This window comes from Colletes gigas, unplaced genomic scaffold (assembly GCF_013123115.1).
Source record: "Colletes gigas isolate AHSC1104 unplaced genomic scaffold, ASM1312311v1 Colletes_gigas_Sc00023, whole genome shotgun sequence".
In the NCBI taxonomy this organism is placed as follows: domain Eukaryota; kingdom Metazoa; phylum Arthropoda; class Insecta; order Hymenoptera; family Colletidae; genus Colletes; species Colletes gigas.
Window position 1 is genome coordinate 472576 of NW_025106652.1, and position 21214 is coordinate 493789.

A 21214-nucleotide genomic window follows, 5' to 3' on the forward strand; every position below is an offset into this window, starting at 1 on the left:
TTGATATCATCGCACTATGTTTGACCTCCTCTTGATATTTCTACTGTAAAAGAAGTTCGAGAACTCATTAAACGTTATTGCATCCTACATACCGTGTCTGGTCTTCGTTCGATTTTTCCACTGAAGAACATATGAATGTAAGAAATATAGCCATCTGCGTACCGTGCCCGCCGTTTGATCGATACTTTTCTTGATATGAACTTCGATACTATTCATCGAATGCAGTGTTTCCAAACACTTTAATCCCCAAAAGAAAAACAATAGTTTCTTTTGTATTAAAAGTTTTCTTTTCTGTCTCCCTTAAATTTAAAAATGGCGCTCCCATAAGGGCGGTGTCATCCAAAACAGTCAAAATTTAACTCCTCGGAGAAATCAAGCGCAGAAATCATAAACTCTTAGAGAATAAAACTAAGTACGTAGAATACAGCACCTCTGGGAGTTTCTAATTATTCTCTTGGGTCGCGTTTTCTTCTGGAAACGACCGGTCCACGTCGAGGAAAGGGAAACAACAGAACAAGGACAAGATCGTGATCCTTGGTCGTTAGTTCGCGTGGGCGTAAAGAATCGCGAGGCCATGAAACAGACGGAAACGAATCATTTTCAGGCCAGTGAACGCCGGTCGGAATGCAACCAGTCGTTAACGCGAACCAGCCAAGGCAGAGCGGTGCACTTTAAAAAAACTCTCAGGAAATTCGAAGCCTCGTTGGTAATTTTGCAGCTGGTCTAACGTGGCCGCGTTTAAGGATTATTCCATTAGCTCGGGCAACGAACGTTGTCTAATTTCCTCTCAAACAAGGTCCAAGACTTTTAAAAGATACTTAATCAACTGGTTTTGATCCTTAAATTTTTCTTTTTATTCATCGTCTGTGCAGGATATTATCTACAAGTAGGCATTTCTTTTAAAGTAATTCTATGCACCTAAGTATTAGGGTAAAGTTGTTAATCGTTGATAGTATAGGATGAATTTAATATTGTTTCGTTATTAGAGACGATGCACAATACGTTTAAAATGAAACACAGTAATATAAAGTAGTTTGTTTTCCTTTCATAATATTGAATCTTTTTTAATAAACTTTGCCTAGTTATTGAGTAATAAAATCAACGAACGATATTATTTCCGTGAAATGAAATGCAACCGCTTATTTGCTATTGGTAATTTATATAAATAAAACCGAGATGCATCTGTTTGAAGCGTCGTTAAGAAAACAGTCGCGTTTATCTCGCTTATGGTTGTTTTTGCAGTAAATACGTATCCCGGGGCTCGTAGTAGGTCACTCGTTACAGTCGGCGTTCGCTAGGCAAAATTACTCGGCGCTGACCACATTCCAGTTATTCGAACTATCGCATTAATCTTAATTTCAGACTGTTCTGCCTTTCTCTCCCCATTACGCGACAAAAGTTGTCGTAAATTGAATTTGCATTTTTTTTTCTCTGTTATCGTGCTTCCTATAGGATCGACGTCTCGATTGCTGTGGACTCTATCGAAAGCTTTTCTTCCTCCATCTTGTTATTTAGACCCAAACGCATCGAACCAGAGTCGAGTATTACGGTCATATTTCTGATTCCATACGAAATCAATGTAATAAAAATTCTTCTGAACGCCTTAATAACGATTTTATAAAGAGAATTTGTCAGTATTTCGTTACAACTGACCACCAAAAAAAGTTACTGGATGTTGAATTTCGAAACAAGCAAACTCGATTGAAGTAATATCGTTTACTCGAGGCTTCTTTTTATTTAAAATTTCTATCGTGTAACTTTAACTGTAAGAATAAATTTTACTTCTGCGGCCTCGTCCCTCTCTTTTGAGCTCTTTTCGTTAGTCGGGGGGAAAAGGTCAAAGCGGCAACAGAGTAGAATTGAAAAGCACAGGAACGCCTTGAATATCTCGTCGCGTCAAACGTTTCTGCGAGCTTGCGAAAACTATGCTCGCGGTGAAATCTCGTTTCACTGTCACGCTTCTTTAATAAATTAACGTTGACGCTTCGCGCTACAAATTCATGTCGCGTAGTTACACGAGAATATATATAGACATATATATTAATTACGAAAATTAATTTCGCGTAACAGAGGATCCGACGTTTACGTCGAACCGGAATATAATTCACGGTAATAGACATTTATTGTGTATCGTAAATTTGCTATGCGATGTGACAAAATTTACTACATTCGATATAGGTATACCCCGCGTCAGTTGTAAATTATTTTATTATAGGTGAAACGCATTATGTCACTATTTAACTCTGACGTTAATTCATTATTGAAATTAGTTTATCCCCCAACTTTCTTTTCTTTCGAAACTAACGGTACTTAACTTTTCTGTTACAGCTAGAATTCTCCAGATGATCGAAGACTTCCAACGAAGTAATGTTCATCGATTAACCCGGACGCTGAAGATCTAACAGAATTTTCCTCAAATGCACGACGAAGACTTCCACTCTTGTCTTTTGGACATATCAATCTTTCTAATATACACCCATAACAATGAAATATAAAAAAGACAAGAGTAAGATGAATTAATAATTATCGAATATCTACGTGGTTGAATAGCCAGAGAACTTCGAAAGAAAAATAATTCCATTTTTCATCTTGCATCATCCGGACGGTGAAAAATATTTCTTATTCGTCGATGACGCGACGTCGCTTGGTAAACAACGACTAAACATTGGCTAACGACGATGAGAACAACGACGAAATTGTCTTCCCGCGGCGATAGTTTCGGAATTGACCCGGAATAAAATTTCAAAGGATAGTCAGCGCCGGTGCGTTCAGCGGCTCAGAACAAATTCCTCTTGTCCTGTTTCGCCGGGCAGGAATACGAGATAAAAAGGTCGACTGGCGCCTGTGGGAGGGAAGGGCGACAGGAAGAAACGGGAGAACGTTCGGTTTTCCAACCGAACACGACTGTATTCTCTGTTAGAGAGGCGAGAACGAACCGAGGAATGAGATAAGAACGCGGAAAAGGGAACGAACGGGCTATCGGGTCCGAGTCGCGACAGAAACTGGTTTAGCGGGCAAACAGGATGAAGAACGGGGATGCGGAGTCGGGATGCAGTCAAAGGGAGTTGAAAATGGACAACTAGAGGAAACATGGACGCGCCTAATGCCATTGGCAACGACACTCGGGACTTTTGCAGCGCGAGGTACAAGGATTTCGCGCCTCCCGAAGGCGGTGAGCATGAATCCTCGCAGTGATCCATTTTATAGAAATTCGATCCTTTGCTACTGACCATTGGTTTCTCTCATCAGCGAGTAAAAACTATTCTAAGCTGTCCTTTGCGTTGATTCTTCTTTCATCGATAATTCCTCTGTTTGCATTTGAATTAATCAGTATTTCTTGGGTAATGTACCCCTGAAAATTTATTTGACTTTTCGCTCCTGATCATTGGTTTCTGCCATCAACGACTAAAAACTATTCTAAGCTTTACTTTGCGTTAATTTTTCCGCGATCAACAATTCCTCTGCTTATATTTAAATTAAGAGTGTCACGTATCTTAGGGCGACCGATGAAATAAAAATCATCATGTTTTTGTGAACTTTCAACAAAATAAAGATATTTTTGTAGTTCTGAACCACCTGAATACCCCCTCAAAGAAAAGCTCTGGTCTCGGGTTTATGCCAGACGCAAGAAACTATTTCTCGGGGGTCTTTTAGTTTTCCACTCGCTGAATTTCAAATTGTATCGAACGTCAATGCGTCGACATCGAGAAAAGTTGCGACGACAGTAACAAGCTTCGTGCTTTTTTTCTTTCCTTTTGCAGAGCTGTGGTGCGAGCCAGCATGGGATTCGCTGCTCTGTTGGCCGCCGACCAAAGCATCCACCACGATCAAACAGAGATGCCCCTTCGAGGACGGATTCGACACGACCAGTAAGTGTGCACGCGCGCTCGATTGATGAATGCACATTTAAATTGCTTGTTAGAGGAGCCCGGGACACCGAGAAATGTCGAACAATAATTAGAATTCGCGTGTTATTTTTCAAGGATCGCCACAGGTGACCAGCGATCGACTTTCCGACCCGACGGAAATTAACGGAAAATTGTTTGTAGGATAGTTAACGATCGACGGGTAAGACAAATTGTTACTAATGTCTCCAATAAACATCGAACAACGTCATTGTTGTAATATTCGTGGTTTCGAGTCAGCTGTAAAAAAAAAATCAAAGATTTAATTTCTCGACGATAGTTCGAAAATAGGATCGTGATTACGAGACATTCGTAGGAGGAAGTTCGAAAAACCACTCGATTAATTAATTTCTAGCTCAATGTCGACGAAAAAGAAGAATTCTCATAAATCCTTGGGAAGCAAATGAACCGCTCGCATACCAAAAACCGATCGTGGATTTATTTTCGTATTTCAGTCGGTAATTACGGATCTCTGACCTTGGTTCTGATCTTAATTGAAAGAAGGTGCTTTGAGCGAAGAACTTCGTAAATTTCGTGATTTATTAATGGGAGTTCCTTGCCGGGAAAGTCGGTTTGCATAACAAAGGACGGAACTTACGTCGCTTTTCAGGATAATTATTAAGCTCTTCGTCGCGTTTTGATCCTCAATATTCCGCACTGTACTTAAATCGTTCTATAGGAAGCTTACAACAGCAACCAGTTGATAGAACACTATTGTTTATCGAGTTTTATTGAAAATTAACATGAGTGATTAGATTCTCAATTTCGATCCCATGGTTTAGTTTTCTTCTTCCACAGAAAAAATTTCGTTCCTTCTTCGCCCCTGTTGAATATTCGCAATTTTCAAAGGTTTCTATACTCGATTTCATTGTTAGTTCTTCTCGTGAATGTCAACAAGGGTTAATAAAAAGGTTGTGACATAATACGTTTAAACGTGGCTTGAAATTTTAGTTTTATCTCTGAAATCCAATATTGACTCCAGTATTAACCGGCAGTAAAATTGGCCTGGTGCCTGGAGTCACGTACTGAAACTAAGCTTCCGTACCATATGCAAACTGGAATTGTAATCTATCTTCCAAGCCACAGCATGTAACGTGCACGGAATACCTACAAATCCATTTAATTCTACGCGTGCACATAAATACAGAACTTATAAACTTTCATTTTGTTCGTCAAACACAAGCAGAATCGTTCCGCCATTGATTGAAATATTTTCGAAAATTTCAGAAATAAATTGTTGATCGACAAATTCATAAACTCTTTTATTTCAGGGATTCGGTATTCGAAGACGTAGAAATCGAAAATAACATCGATTATACTAAATTTCGATGCTAGTATATTAAGCACACATCCACGAGTCTCTTATGCGAAGTTCACAGTGTTCGTAACTACGTTGACCATAATTAAAGTTCTTGTTTCCTGTTTAACAAGCCATCATTTCGTTCTTGCAACATCGTTGCTCGAACAAAGGGAATTTCAGACAACGTCTTATTTTTTGTCCAATTTTCAACCGCCTAATATTATATTATAAAGTATGCTTTAAGTACAATTATGGGGCACGTCTGTATATTCATTTACGCTTTTAGCGTGAGTTCATGTCAGAAAGTATCAAAGATTTCTAATAACTCGTCTGGTTCTTCCAACGCAATCAATTTCAGAAGACCGGGGAATTACTTTTTGATTATTTATATGTTCGTCGGGCCTTTGTGTGGCGGAAACGCCGTTCCTGGTCATCGAAAGCGAACATAATTTATATTGCAGATCAGCAACAAGTGTGCCTGATTGCCTGTGAGTTCCGCCTAATTGCCCGATTCGAAGAAGTTGAGCTTAAATAAGAAACAAATTAAACTCGCTCGACTGTGGACGCTTCCACAAAGCACAGTCTTATCGCTCTCTTTTTAAACATTATTCGTCCCCGTTTAAGAAAAATCCGTCTACTGTTACGATCGTCGAATTTTTCAACGTTCGAACTACCTTTTCTCACGCGAACGAACGAGAATATAAATATTTCAAAGTTTCAACGTAAATTTTTTATTCTTAAAACCTTAAAAGTGTCCAAAGAAGATTCAGAGAGATTTCGAGGCGTTCGACAAGCTTGTTCACGAAATATTTATTTTCACAGTGTTGAAAAAAACGTACGAAGTTCACCCACGTTTATTTCGCGCGCGAACAGGGCACGCTGGCATTTAAACGACTGAGGAAATTCAATGCGGCCACTTCTCGAGCCTCCCCTTCGGAAAACGGTTTGCAGAAGGAATTATATATCGAAGAAAATAAACTGGAGGTTTTCCTTTAGCCGACAAAACGTCATCGTGCTTCGATAGAAAAACCAAGCTGAAAGCAGATTCAGCGCCGTTGCTCAAAGAGAAACTATTTTTGCAGCCTCTGCATCTTCATATTTGCGCGGTTGAAAAACTGAAACGAAACCCCCTAACGTCCGTGCTTTTTCTTGAAACGCTCGAGTATTTCATTGTGCACCGCATGCTATCAAATGCCGGAGTATTTCATTGTGTTCCCTCCACGAAAACGTTTCGACCACTTATTCCGGACCACTCCGCGATCTCTATCCAAAATTTAAAGGGACGTTATCGTTTAACGAGTCGAAACACTCGTTCCATGACCCCTTTTGTTAAGGCTAAATCCTTTGGAAGATTGCCGGAAGTTACGACGATCTGAACAGAACTATTCCTGTCGTTATATCATAAGAATAGAAGAATAGGTATTATTATTATTCCTTTATTAACGAGAATAAAATCCTTTGGTACAAAAGATGTACTATGTAAGGAACGACAAATGTGGATTACAATAGATATTCTCGCTTATAAAATTTTAACAAAATAAGCAAGGATAATTCTAAACTGTCTAATGATTGTAACAGTGACTTATTAGCGTCGAATAATCGATAGTAAATTTTAAAAATTATTTCCAGTAACGAAGAAATTTTTTTTGCAACAAGGAACAATTTCCATAAATTAAATGCCCGGTTTTGTTTTTCGATCTGTGACGCGAACTGAAAATGGCTAAGAGCTATCCGTGTAACCAATACGTATTGTTTACCTCATGAATCTATTTAAGTATCGTCAGATCGGGGATGGAAATCGACGGGGTTCAATTTTGCGATAACAAATTGTCTCGCCTGTTGAGTCCGGGCCGTGTGACACAGTTTCGTTGCGCCAGAGAGATGCTGGGGAAAAAATTTGCATATCGCGGATTAACGCTCGACCAGATGTGACCGTCGTCGTTCTCCCATTCTCGTCGTTGTATTCGATTCAGCCCCGTTTCCACGCTGGGATGCGGCGCGTCCTGGATGCAAATTACTCGCGCTTCGTTGCGACGCGAGCCAAAAATACGGATTTAAGAATACCCGGTGGACGAAAACGCGATTTCCGTTCCGTGATCTTCGCCCATTTGAAAATCAGAAGTTATACCATTCGATACCGGTACGTTAAAGCTTCACATAATCTCATAATGCTTAAAATTTTTTTTATCATATTATTGGCTAAGGAATCTTTTTTTGCAGGACCTTCCAAGCATTAATTGCAATTCTTTGATATAAATATCAGCGCGAATGAAGTTCCCTTTCTACCGGAAACCGTGCACCTACTGGTCACACTCATCCCTCGACACGCGAGATTAAAAGACGAAAGCAGCCCATTTCCTTCGTTTACGTGTTCTTCTCGACATTAATTGCATCTGGCGCGCGAAACAGGATAGAAGTACTTAATATAGTGTTCCTTAATATCTTCCGAAGCGAGGGCTAAAATTTGTCTAAGCTAAGATACGCTACAAGTAAAAGGGAAGCATTTTAACGGATGTTATTAAATTACGAATTTAATAGGCCACGATAATTTTACGTCACATTCAGAGTGGACGAGTCTAAAAATTGTACGAATTTTACTTTGGGAATAAATGGAAAAATGGCCATAAAAGTACCTTGAGCTCGCTAGGGGTGGAACGAATCCCCCAAATGGCAGCTCGGATCGCGTTTAGAGTCGTTCCACTTTAACGTTTCGCGTCCCGACACATCGATTCGTAACCGGGATTCGCATGCACATGCAACTTACTTGAACTTGCCCGCCGGCCTTCGGGGGATACACTTCCGTTTCCACGACGACAATAAACGGGGGCCAAGAGACAGAGGCGAATGAGAACCGTGGTTCGGCAATGCTCGGATCGAGTTGCATCGGTGTTGGCGCACCACTCGACCCACTTCTCCGCATTTTGATTGCACTCGATGACGCCGCGACATGTTATACAGTGTTAACAGGGCGGTAAAACTCTCCCCTCGTATCTCGAGCCGCCTAAAAAGCTAAAAGCATACCCCATTCGTCGCCACAACAAGCCCGAAATTAGTAAGATTTTTTGAGACGTCCGTACTCCAGGATCCTTTTGTTTGACGGAGTTGAGGGGTGTCTGGAGATCGTTTGAATCATATTTGTATCATCCTGATGCATTCCATAGTTTCTTCTTCTTGTAAAAAATAGAAATTCCCATTATTGAATCTTTCTAGATGATTAAGAATACCTAGACTATCCAAATTCAGCGTGAAATCCCTTATTTGCACGTTTGTTGCAGAGCTATTGGAGTTTGCTCGCGCCTATTTAGCTCCGTATTCCCAAACTACACCTTCATCCCCATGATGAAATTTACCATTTAATTTATGTTGCAGAATCCTATCAGAGCTCCAAGAGTACCCACATTGTGTATGCATTTGAACAAGATTGTTTAGATCATAATGGATTCAAAAATTCTGTATTATCAGCCGTTAGATCTTCTCAGACATTTAAGAATATCTAAACTTAGTTAATTATGAAATTTCCTATTTGTATAATTGATCCACAGCCGTTCGAGCCTCATTATGTTTCACAATTACGCTTAAAATTATTATTAGCGTTGCCAGTACCGAACGATAGGCTCTTAACGATTACTTGCATATTCTAGTTACCTGTGTAAACAGCCTTTCATCGCGATTCGGAATCTTTGGACCGAAAAGTTCTGTCCGGTGCCAAGTTCCATTTATTTACAAGCAACCTGTGCGGAGTGCTCGATGTCGGCGTTATTTGATCAGACTAAAAGTTACACGAATTCGATCCGAATCTTTAGTTCGTTCGATGTTTCCTGTCCTTGCTTTTTGCTTTTCGTTTTCCTTCGCTGAAATCGAACGGCAACCAGCCACGTCCGATTAAAGCGCGACGCAAACTGCGCAGCTGATCTATGGGGCTCGAGAAAGTTTGACGTCTTCCAATATCTCCTCGAGGATGTTTTCGAAGTTGGTAACTTTTTTATGAAAAAGTTAAGAGCACCGGGAGCGAAGCTTATATTTATATTCCGTTCGTGTTTGGTTTTCCATTGCCATTAAATTGCTGATAATTGCAATTATCGGACGGATCGGTTCGAAAGTTCAAAAGATCCTGTTGCCCATCAGAGTTGGGCGAATTTTGTTCCCGAATAACAAATACAGATTTTAGGTTCACTTGTAAACCGATTTTTAAACGGAAGTTCAGAAATGGATTTGAAATTTGCCCGACGCTGTTATTCGAAAGTTCGTTCGCTATGGAGGAATTTAGTCGATCATCGAGAAACGATTCAGATTTATTTAAAAGTAGATAAATTGCTCGACGTTCGCGGGTATGGGAAATATCGTTTGAATTTAAAGAGCGTTCGATAGAGCGTTCCCACGCGATCATCGAATTTTCGCTGGAGTTCTTTATCGACGTTTAAAGTAGCGTCGACTGCAATCTTTGTTAAATTCAATCGTATTCTGCGACGTCTATTTTCGAAACGCTGAAAACGTTCTCGCAGAGCTTGGTATTTAGAAGGTATCGTTTTTCGTTAAATTTTGTCTTCATTGCAGTTTAATTGTTCACTGTTTATCGATTGCTATTATTTATGTATCGTTTCAGATTGATTTGCACGATTATCGTAAACTATGCACGAAATATTCGACCGGAGAATGGGACGTGAATTTTCAGCGATATTGCGAGAATGTTTCGTAGGTATTCGCGGACAGTGTGAAAAAATTTGATGCAATTACGATTAAATGCCCGCGAAATCAGATCAATAGCGGGGGTTGGATTCTTCATCTGGCCTTGGCTTTGTGAATGCCTTAAAGGTGCAACCTCGAGGCAGATACAGCAGAACGGACTGCATTTTCGCGTGCTTGGAATTTGCGGGCTTTAATGAAAACCCATACTTCTCGTCGTGCATGAAAACGTGATTGTACATTCATACTTCGTCATGGAATAATAACAGCAAATTTGCATAACAAACTACGTAATATTCGTTCGCCATTCATCGACTGTATTTGTTGCATTTTAGTCGCCAATGTCAGGAATCAAACTATCTTCGTCATAATATTCCTATTCCCTTTTCGTTTGTATTAAAAAATATTTCATGTCGATAACACTCACCTCGACTCCACACTGTTCGGTGGCCATTCTTGACTCGCTTTTGTTTTATGTGTTGGGGTTTTCTTGGAAATTCAGCCTTTGCCTTTAGAAGATAGTCCTACTTAGGAAGATTACCATTCCTTCCAGTGCATTCTTTTCGACAGACTTTGACTCCGGTTTTAACGTCTCCTCTGCAAAAATAAAGATCCTACCTTCATACAGTGGTTTCAAAGTTCTTTCGACTCTAGACCACAGTAGTCACAAGAAAGCAATTCTATTATTATATTCTCATAGATAATTGACCCCCAATGCATTCTAACCAGATTCTCGTAGATTTCTAATCCCAGTTTCGACATTTTTCTTTCTTTCTTGAGGATATCTGAAAGTGTACGTAAATAGTTTTCGAAAACAGTGTTTTCCTCTGATTCGAACACATAACGAGTGATCAAATGATATCGAAGACCAGTGTGGTTGTCTTGGTTTTGCGGTGGATAATAATGCTGACGAACAAGTTACGCGGTTCACCCGATATGCCATGTTTCAGGAACTAGAACGCCCAATTACGACTTTGCGCAAGGGTAACTTTGGAGCGACGTTGCTGGCTGTGTACGACATAATTCGATCCCTGCTCGATACCAAATCGTATTATACAGTGTGATACTAGAAACTGGAACAACCTGGGATGTTCTAACTTTATCTCGGTGAAAATACGAAAAAATTCACCGAGAAAAACGATGAATCCCCAGCACGGTCAGCTTTTTGTTCAACACGCTATTCCACTTTAATGTTTTTTAAACTGTACTGTGTACATGGATTCTCCTCATCCATCTTTGTATCAAAGTGCCAATCCACGATACTAATTTTTGATTACATAAACATTTAACTCATCTTTTACAACATACATTAACAGTGACTGTATTTAATCAGAACTTAAACAGTAAGCTTCAGTTTTGTACCAATCGACTCAACAACTGTTTTCTGTAACATATTCAAATGTTTTTAGATAAACGCACTATACAGGGCAGCATCGTTTAAAAAAAAAACGATTCCAAAGTTTACCATAATCTTCTGGGAATAATGCGCTTCAGGAGTTGAATACGCAAGATAGGAGAAGAAAGGAAAGTCAATTTTTTATCTCGAGTTACCAGACTGTCCCGTTAAGAAAAGAATTATAGGCATCCGGAGAGATGGTCTCCTCTTTGAGATTTCTTTCGTGGAATATTCATGGTCGTCCTTTATTCTGGCTTTTTGATAACGGTGGCCTGGAGATGAAACTCTTTTGGAAATGCCGGGAATCGCATTGTTAGTTAGGAGCCTTCGGAACAGTGCTTTGAACGAGTTTCATCGGCTCGTTATTACTTTGAAACTATTAAAGAAGGTTTTGAGGAAATTTGAAACCAAAGTAGCTTATATTAAACGAAAAAGCGTGCAGCATTCCATTTTTGTTATTCGGAAACGTGTATTGCAAGACCAAAGTTTCGAACAATTTTAATATCAGCTCCTGTTTTCTTGTTTAAAGAATACACAACTAACATGTAACCATTTATTCGAGAATAAAGAACCGCCAAAGTGCCCGATATGTAAAACAACAATTTCAATTAAACACGTAATAGAAGACTGTCCAACCCACAACAGACTGATGAACAGATTACAAATGAACAGGTCACTACACCAAACACTAAACAATGATATAAACAACATAAGAAAAATACTGATATTTTACAGAATAACGAATATAACAGAGAAAATATAAAGGAAAAACAAAATAACAAGAAAACACAGGAAGAAAAATAAAACAAGGATTACATAAAACATGAAAACAACAACCAAAGACCAAGCAGTCGGTGTTGTTACAAAATTAAAAAAAAAAAACACGAATATTCGTAGAGAAAAGATAGTTTCAGAGTGTTTTCAGTTCCTGTTTCTCTGTAAATAAACAAAAACCACGAACATACGTAATCAAGCGTCAATTTACGTAGCAGTGGCCGGAAATGGAAATTTTATATCGTATGAATTCATTAATTTCTGTTTACTTTGTTAATGGATTTTATGGTAATATTTTCTGGTTCGATATTGGTGTCCATTCGAATGCATAAACACGTCCTGTTTTATAAAATTTGAAGTTTCCGCGAACGGCAGAAAACAAAGCTTCGCGAGTCAACAAGAAAGAATCGTTTCCAATTATTTTACAATCGCATCGAGAAGGGTTTAACATACGTATTTCTTCCTCGACGAGAAATAAAGTTTTTTCGTTCGATTTTACTATTGTTAACTGTAAAACGATTAATCGGATCTAATTGCCTCTGGTAGAGTATCAATACTGAAAGAAGAAAAGTAAAATTTAAAGGGAAGATTTCGGAAGTCAAACATCGACAAAGTCCGACCATCAAGTGTAACTTGAATGCAATCTCATGGCACATTCCGGTTTTCGACGAATCCCTTGGGAGCCTTTAGCCTCCAGTCGTTTACTCAGAGTTCAGAGGTTCTATTAGAAAGTGCGTAATGACTGGTTTCCAGCTTGAAACTATTTTACGGAGCACACCAATTTGGTTAAATCCGGAGTTAATCTCTCCGCCATTTCGACAGTCGAGCTTCGAGTTCCTGAATTATGTCACACGGACGAATACTTTTTTTTAAAAAAGATAAATACATATCAGAACTCACAGGGCATATAAGAATCATCAAACCGAACTTTCGCGTTACATTTGCTATTTCATATTTTCCAATACTTTTGTTTACAACGCTGGAGGATCGAAAGAAATATCTTCGATTTAGTTTGCGCTATGATGTTTGTTATTTTCAAAAGCAAATCATTTGTAATCCTCTGATAGAAACCAGATACACATAAATTTATCGTCGTTGTGTCTGGGATACAACAGTTTCCTCCATGAATTTGTGCGTACATTTTTTCGGGAAAGAGTCGCATTTTGTCCCAGTTTCCAGAATTCGCAAAGTTTAAAGAACGCTGCTTTGGAAGATCGAGCTTCCTCCGGGCATATTATTCCGACGTTTTCCATACTGGTTGTTTGTCTAGAATCCGTGGAGAAGAAGTGCGGTTACAACGGTCGCTGGGAGGCCCAGAACGGTACCAGCAACGAGGATTCGCCTCACGGTTGGGCGAACTACACGACCTGCTTGACACCGGAAATGCTCCGGTTGCACGGGAAAGTTTACACAAACACCATCGAGGGCAACGTAAGTACCAGTTCCAGCGCGAGATTGCAGAATTTAAATGAACCCTCGGTTGCCTTCGTTCCTTGTTATTCAAAGAATGGGGGCGCAAGCAACTGCTAGCCCCTCATTGTCGGTCGCTTGAAACAATTATAGATTAAATAGAGTGGTCTCACCCTTCGAGACAATCGCTTTTCAACTATTAAAAAAAAGTCCACTACTCGACAAAAAAAATTACTTTCTTCGTTTAAATATTGATCTCAACGTTTCAATTTTGTATCGAGTCTTTTATAGGCAATAGAAAAATTTTAAAAGACTCGTATAAGTTTATGCTCGAAACGGTGGACCGAAGACCTCGCGTTTCATCGATGCATAACATGTTATCTGTGCCAACGCTAGTCCGCGTTTATATTGCGAACGTTTATGTGGCAGAAGTACGATAACAGGTTCCTCGGAGAAATGAATCGGGTCGAAGACAGTGTATGTATGGTAAATTCGAAGACGAATGCTTCGGCCTGTGTATAAATGTATATATAATTATTCTGCTTAAAGTTTGGAGTAGCATGGAAGTGGGCCAAATCGATTCCAGGCGAACGCCGGGAATGGGAAGAAATTAACTCGTGAAAGAGATCGATGAGGTTCTGGTCGCGTTTTCCTCTTTCATTTGTGCATTCTCTCTGTTCTGTCTAAAAACTTAAATGGCGAAAATCTGTTTAATCCTCAGTCGGGGAACTCCAGAAACTACCCATAAAATTCTCTATTAACTTTCTTCGCTCCTTCATTACATATTTTAAAAGAAGTCTCGGAATTACCGAGTTGATAAAGTTTTATAGCTCGGGTCTATTATCAGAAATTACGCAATTTGGACGATGATAAAATAAAGTATGATTACACGACCGGAATTTAGGGTTTTAATTAATTTCTTGTTTTCCTGTTTCAGATGAAGATGGACATCGCCGAGAGGACGCGAACGCTAGAGTTCGTTGGTTTAAGCATTTCTTTGGTAGCGCTGCTTGCTTCGCTCGCCATATTTTGTCGATTTAGGTAGGCGATTCGCCGTTCCTCGAAGGAACTAGGAACTTTCTTCCGTCCACGTAATTAATTTCCACAAAAAGGAGTCGCCTCTGGAGTAAATACAAACTTCCCTCGCGTGCAAATCAAGCTTTCGCGTAAATTTGGTCCCTTTAGCCGTTGTAAGACGACTTTCATTTGCAACAGAGTGAATTTGATCGTCGAAACACAGTTAGATTTATTACGAGACTGTAAAATCAACGTCGCGAGATACGCCGTTGCAGAAGTAGCATGCATTTCGCTTTGATATATTCTGATAACTACAAAAGCTCATGCTTTTGTTCCAACGGCTATTGGAACACGGTGTGATTGTTCTACCATTTTTGTCTGGTATATTTATTTATTTTCCGTTTCCCAGGGTTCCATTAATGGACAAAGAAACGCAACTTCGTGGATGGTAACGATTCGCCTCGAAAGATGGGAGACTGTGTTTGTTTCGCGAAACTGGGTTAAGCTTCTCGTAAGACGTAACATTACTGGAATGAAAACTCTAATGATGTCAAAGAGTTCAAACCGTATTACGTTTGTTTCTCATTTTTTAATAATTATTTTATTACATCCGATCTGAAACTACGCGAACGTCGTACGTTTTTAATTTTTATTCCTCTTCCGATGATCGCATAAATCATATAAATTTACAACGAAACGAATTTCGACCCCCTTGGTAGAGATTTAACGTAAAAACGTAAGCCAATACGCGTCGATAATATATCGATTCCGATGTAACTCAGGTCCTTAAGGAACACCAGGACCAGAATCCACAAGAATCTGTTCGTGGCGATGGTTGTCCAGGTACTCATACGATTAATCGTCTACATCGACATCGAGATCCTCAGGAGGAAGACTTATGGCATTCAACGGGGTATAGGGAACACTGTAAGTACTTCCGGTTAATGGAGATTCGTTTCAAGGCGGAGCCCACTCGAAAAAGTTTCTTTCCCTTGCAGCCCGTTCTCTGCGAAGCCAGTTACGCTCTGTTGGAATACGCCAAAACCGCGATGTTCATGTGGATGTTCATAGAGGGTCTGTTCCTCCACAATATGGTTACAGGCAAGCCCTTAATTATTTTAATTATTTAAATTCCACACCGATTAACTCCACTGTATCAAAAGTAGAGAACAGTGACGATTACGAAGCCATTACTTTGTTGTTTGTACTATTAATCCATGTTTCTCAGAAGAAAGGTTTTAGATAGATCTTCCAACACATGAAAATACTTAAAATGTTTACTATCCCAAAGAAAATATCCCATTCTTGAATACGTCAAAGATAATTTTCCATGGAAAATTCAATGTCTTGGGGGCTACACACTGATAGAGGAGCGTTCTAACCGTGAGCACGTTCGTAGCCTGCTTAACTATGCGAAAATTAAACATTTCTCGGCTCCGAGCAATCGTCCCAGTTTTTTTTTCGCCCGAGTGTGCAGTCTTCGTGTACCGCGAAACGCCCTCGAGTTTGATGAAAAATTCCTGAATCTCTCTCTCCCCTTTCCTCTGCCCGGAATTAAATGTGTTTCTCCTTTTGTCCAACGTGTCCCTTTTTACCGTATTCTTTTACATCTACCGATTTGTTTGTCACAGTGACGGTGTTTCAAGAGACCTCGTACTATCGGATGTATCGATTCGTCGGCTGGGGATGTCCCGTCGCGATGACTCTCGTGTGGGCCACCATCACGGCCTTCTATTACCACCCAAAGTCCAGGCAAGTCGCCCAATTAACGGACTCGCGATTAGTTTCATTATAAAAAACGTATTCCCCGTTTTATCGTTTCTCAAGAAAGTTTCGAAATTCGAGGTTTATAATCTCACACGCTGGAACGAATAGGTTTTCCAGGTGTTGGTCCGGCTACAATCTGTCTTCCTACTTCTGGATTCTCGAGGGACCCAGGTTCGCGGTGATATTGGTAAGGACGCTTCCCTACGCGAGATCAAAGAATGTTTCTTACTACCAGTGACACGTATGCTGTTGCCAACTTTCATGGAAAAGGGTGGATAAACAAAAAATCAAGAAACGAATTTGAGAATTTATAAAAAAGTCGCGAATCCCTCTGCACCCGTTGCCAAACACCCTATATGTTTATTTCGTTCGCGAAGAAACATTCTTATTTACTTCGACTTAATTCGAATCCCTGAACCTCGACTTGATTTCGATTTCCCAGCTCAATTTTCTTTTTCTACTGAACATCGTGAGGGTGCTCGTGGTGAAGCTTCGACAGAGTCACACTAGCGAGATCGAGCAAGTCCTGTGAGTGAAATAAAATCAAAATAATAACAAAAATTCTCGAAACGCGCTGAGACAAATTCTAACGATCCCAAGAATTTCTCTTTGTAGAAAAGCGGTGAGAGCAGCCGTGGTGCTTCTACCTTTGTTGGGCATCACCAACATACTCTTCATGATCGAGGCGCCTCTGCACAACGTAAAGAAGTTCGCATTATGGTCGTACTCGACGCACTTTTTGCAGTCGTTTCAGGGCCTCTTCATAGCGACCCTTTATTGTTTCCTAAACGGCGAGGTGAGACGATTTATCAGTAATCTTAGTTTTTAAACACATTAGTTACTTCTTTATACAAGTGTATATAAAACGTAATATAAAATAGATGGTGCATATATTTTTGTACGATTTTTAGAAAGTGCAATTTATCGCAGTAGCTTTTCTTTAAAATATTGTGGGGTGTGAATGTGAGTGTATTGTTGTGTAAGTGCGCGAGGCGTCAATCGATTGCTATGACCGGAGTCGGAATCAGCTGTTCGAACCGGATAAACAAATCAATCGATTGCCAGGTTGCGAAGACGAATGCAGAATGCGTGCAGGTTTTGTCTCAGGGCGTGTGTGTGTGTGTATGTGTTTGTATGAGTGATTAGGTGAAGGCGACCGGCGTGGAGGGGAAGGAGGAGGGGGGGGCAGAGCAATTGAAGCGAGTGGTTAAGGCGGAGTGAGCTTGCGTCGTGTGAAAACGATTATTTTTGTGTAATAAACTTTTTGATATGAATTCGTGACAACCGTTGCTCTCGTAGCTAGCTTGATCCTACAATATTTCTTTATCGCGAATGTAAATGAAAATGCGACCATACCTGGTAGAAAAATGTATGTAACAGATGTATCGTATGTCTCCGTTGACAAGGAATCGGTATCGAAGCAAGGGAAATTCATGTTTGAGGGTAAGAAATCGTTGGGAATAAAAGTCGGTTGTCGAGAATTTGAAAATGGAAAATTCCAGAAACTGAACATGCCTGGGATTCCAAGTATGTCTTGCGGTTGGGATGGTTTATGATGCAGCCTGCGTCGAACTTCAAAGCACGTGCGTCCTGTTTGACTATGCTTCTGAAGTCCATTTTAAACGCACCGTATTCTATCCTAATAGCGAATAATTCTAGTTCGAAAATTCACCGCGATTCTATGTAAACACATTCGTCGTTATTTAATATCTTATTCTCCGTATCAACGAGTTATAAATATTTGTGTTCAATGTATCGAAGTATCCCGTGAAATTGTAAATACTTGGAGAAGAATTTCGATCACCGGTTGCTTTACTCGACGAACGATTAATAATTCACAGCGATTACTGTTCGACTCGGATGGCTAAATGGAAACCGATCATGCATTATGCATAAGGAAACATTGCTGGAGTAAACAATAGACTCGTGGGAATACCTTGGATCTCATTAAATCTGTAACGGAACCGCAAGGCCGGATGAAATCGTTAACAACAGAGCGTATCGATCTTCCGCCGAGGGGTTTGGACAAAATTACGTATTGCTTCTGCGTAACTTGCGTTTCCCTTTATTTCCGAACCTCTTAAGCCAATGTCGATACGCAAATTAAGATTAAGGGCTTCTCTAGCGTTTGCATTTCGAGAAAACTGGGTCGTCTTCGAAATGATAATTTATTAACCAGCTCAGTTTTTAGATATTTAAAATGATAATTAGTTGATAACTGTTCCATTCACAGGTCAGGCTAGCTCTGGATAAAACCATCTCCGTCTACCTATCCCTGAGAGGAACCGATCTGCAAGCCAGGAGGCAGTCGGCCTTCAGTGGCTGTCAGCCCCAACGAATCGCATCAGGTTAGTATAACAAGGAGCAAAGTATCCTCATTCTTCGTATTTCTCGTAATCTGGGATCAGCCGTCGTTACTAAATCAATGTGCAAAGCTCTAACTGTTTAAACGTGCATAAAACCCCGGACAAGTAAATTTACACAGCGCGCAATTTGCATTATAGATTTCTATGAATCTAATGGTAATTAAGCTCATAATGGTGCTCGATACGAGCCTCGCGATATCGAATTTTCATCGCGGGGTGAGAAAGTAATTTCCATCTATAATTTCCGCCACAGTTTGTACTTAAATTGCTTCACTATCGTTTAAACCAAACGTATATTTGGATAAACGACTTTAAACGATACATCCTGGCGTTATTTCCGGCGCTCGCGATCCTTGGCTTCGCTAAACGCGTTATGAAAACGGCGAGCAGCACGATATTAAATTTATCTTTAATCGACGAATTTTCAAATTCGATTATCCACCGAACGTAGTTTATAGTCGAGGAATATTTCGAGAAAAGTTATGTTTATAGTTGGTCGTAAAATATCCTCGATTTTTAATCGAGACCGTTCGCGGGACGAGTGTTTACATTGAACATCGATCGTGGCCAAGGGGGATCCTAATTGCGATTTTCGACGAAGTTCCCGTGTAAAACTCGCGAGCAGTCGATTCGTCGCATGGAAATTATTTTTAAAACAAGATCACAAAATATACGGCTGGAAGAGACTTGTCGCAGAAACTCGGCGGCGAGTTGTTCGGTCGGTTCAATCAAATTAATGAAAGCCCAGAGCACTCTGGAAGCTCTTGAAGTCCAGAAAAGCGTCGGCTGAGATCCTCTTCGCGCGAATCGATTTCGTACGCAATTTAGAGGCCAAAGCAAGAGGTTTCCAAGGAGCAGCAAAACAAATTACGATTATGATTCGATCCAGAATTGGGCAGACTTTATTCGCAAACATTTCTCCATCGATTTCGTCTACTTTTAGGGTAGTTTTCACCCTTTGTCGAACGATAAAACAAAGTACAGCCTTGAAGTTTAACGCGCGATGTTTAATAACAATCGGGGACTCTCGATCTATGGCTGAACGGAGTTTGAAATTAGTTTTGAAGCGTATCGAGAATTATAGGACCGAGTTTTATTCAAGTTTCTAGAATTAAGTTGGGCTTGGTTGTAAATATTGTAATTGCGCCGCGAATCGAGCTGCAGAAACGGAGGATGACGGATATCGAGATAATTATTATTGATGCGTGCAGTGATCGAGATGGAGGAGGAAGAGATGAGATCCAGCGGTTGGATAAGACTATGCTGTCGAGGTGGAAACACTCCACCGCCGGACCGACCTGCCGAGTGAGTAATGATCGAGGAAAGCTCGCCAATCCGCGTTTAGATCATTACCAGCATCGACGGTCGATCCTCGCAAGATCATACCAGTAGGTAAAAACACGAGACACGCGCCAGCCATGCATGTGCTGTTGCATCGCTTCCTCTATACTGGAATCTCGCGAACGGTGATTCTCTGTGTTTTCGACAATTTTCCCCTTCATTTCAGTTCGTTGAATTTTGTTTGGAAGCCCTCAGACTTTCTTTGAAATAATTCGAAGCTACTTCGAAACTCGGATTCTCATTTTTTGACTTTTCTAGAGCCAGTTGGACATTTTTTATTATTTCCTCCATTCATTTAAAATTCATTACATATTTCTATATTGTTCATTGAACCTTTCCAGAGTACTAATTCCAATTCTGCAATGTTTCCACAATTCATCGAAGTCGTTGAGAATTTTTCTGATCCTTTCAGAGTCTGTCGATGTCTTCTCCAGCTTTCTATACTTTTGTATAGCTCAATGAGTGCGAATAATACAATATAAAACCTGTATATGATTATCAATTATTCAGCAACATCAGATCTTCAAAGAAATAAGCCACAGACAGCTTGTATCGCTTGTACACTAGTGTTCGCGTTTGTATGTCAACCTCCTATACATATAATTCCTATGTAGAAATAATCATTTAATAATTCCCTGACAAATTCCAGACGCTTTTAATCGTTAACCACCCCTTTTATACTCCTCCAAACTGCACAAAACCTTTCAATGTAAACTTTCGCTCCCGAACAGCCGAAAAATATCTCCTGTACATTGTTCAACATTCAGATACACTTATGTGCTTGAATTTAAATGTTTATTCCCCCAGAAGAAAATTCTACTTAAAATCAACTGTTTTCTCTAGCTGAAAGCAAATTCCATGTTTACTGTTTCCATTTGTTACACATTTTCTTTTCGACGATTGTTTCCTAAACAAAAATCCCCGCAATTCCCAGGAGCAACATGCCTCCGTTTGTGTTCGATAGCCGGTGGAATGTCCTGTCGTTGTCGAGGAACCGCTTTTTCCGATCACGAGGACAGTTTGTGCGGAGGCGATCGTGTTCTCTCGCGTTTCAGAACAGCGGTCTGACCACGGAACATCTCCGGATCTCTGGGCACCGGACGCGAGCCTCGAGATTTACCGGAAATTACGAAATCCTGGGCTGCGGGCTTCGTCGAAAGATGGAGAAGTACCTGGAGGACCTGGAGACCAGCCAGGAAATTCAAACGCCAGGAATTCAGCCTGAGACTGCGTCAAACGGAACTGGCTGATCCGA

At 40.2% G+C, this 21214-nt stretch overlaps 1 protein-coding gene across 1 annotated transcript in view; it reads left to right on the forward strand.

The window, feature by feature from the left end:
* LOC122401282 (PDF receptor) overlaps window positions 1-21173 on the forward strand; it is a 41301-nt gene extending 20128 nt beyond the window's left edge. Inside the window, exons 2-14 of the mRNA XM_043403335.1 lie at window positions 2329-3172; window positions 3762-3869; window positions 13329-13489; window positions 14406-14509; window positions 15268-15412; window positions 15484-15586; window positions 16117-16237; window positions 16361-16439; window positions 16695-16780; window positions 16868-17048; window positions 18486-18600; window positions 19830-19923; window positions 21015-21173. Of these exons, the coding sequence (XP_043259270.1) occupies window positions 3091-3172; window positions 3762-3869; window positions 13329-13489; window positions 14406-14509; window positions 15268-15412; window positions 15484-15586; window positions 16117-16237; window positions 16361-16439; window positions 16695-16780; window positions 16868-17048; window positions 18486-18600; window positions 19830-19923; window positions 21015-21027 (1392 nt within the window). The 5' untranslated portion in view covers window positions 2329-3090 and the 3' untranslated portion in view covers window positions 21028-21173. The remainder of the gene's footprint in view (window positions 1-2328; window positions 3173-3761; window positions 3870-13328; window positions 13490-14405; window positions 14510-15267; window positions 15413-15483; window positions 15587-16116; window positions 16238-16360; window positions 16440-16694; window positions 16781-16867; window positions 17049-18485; window positions 18601-19829; window positions 19924-21014) is intronic.
* Window positions 21174-21214: the final 41 nt, after the last annotated feature.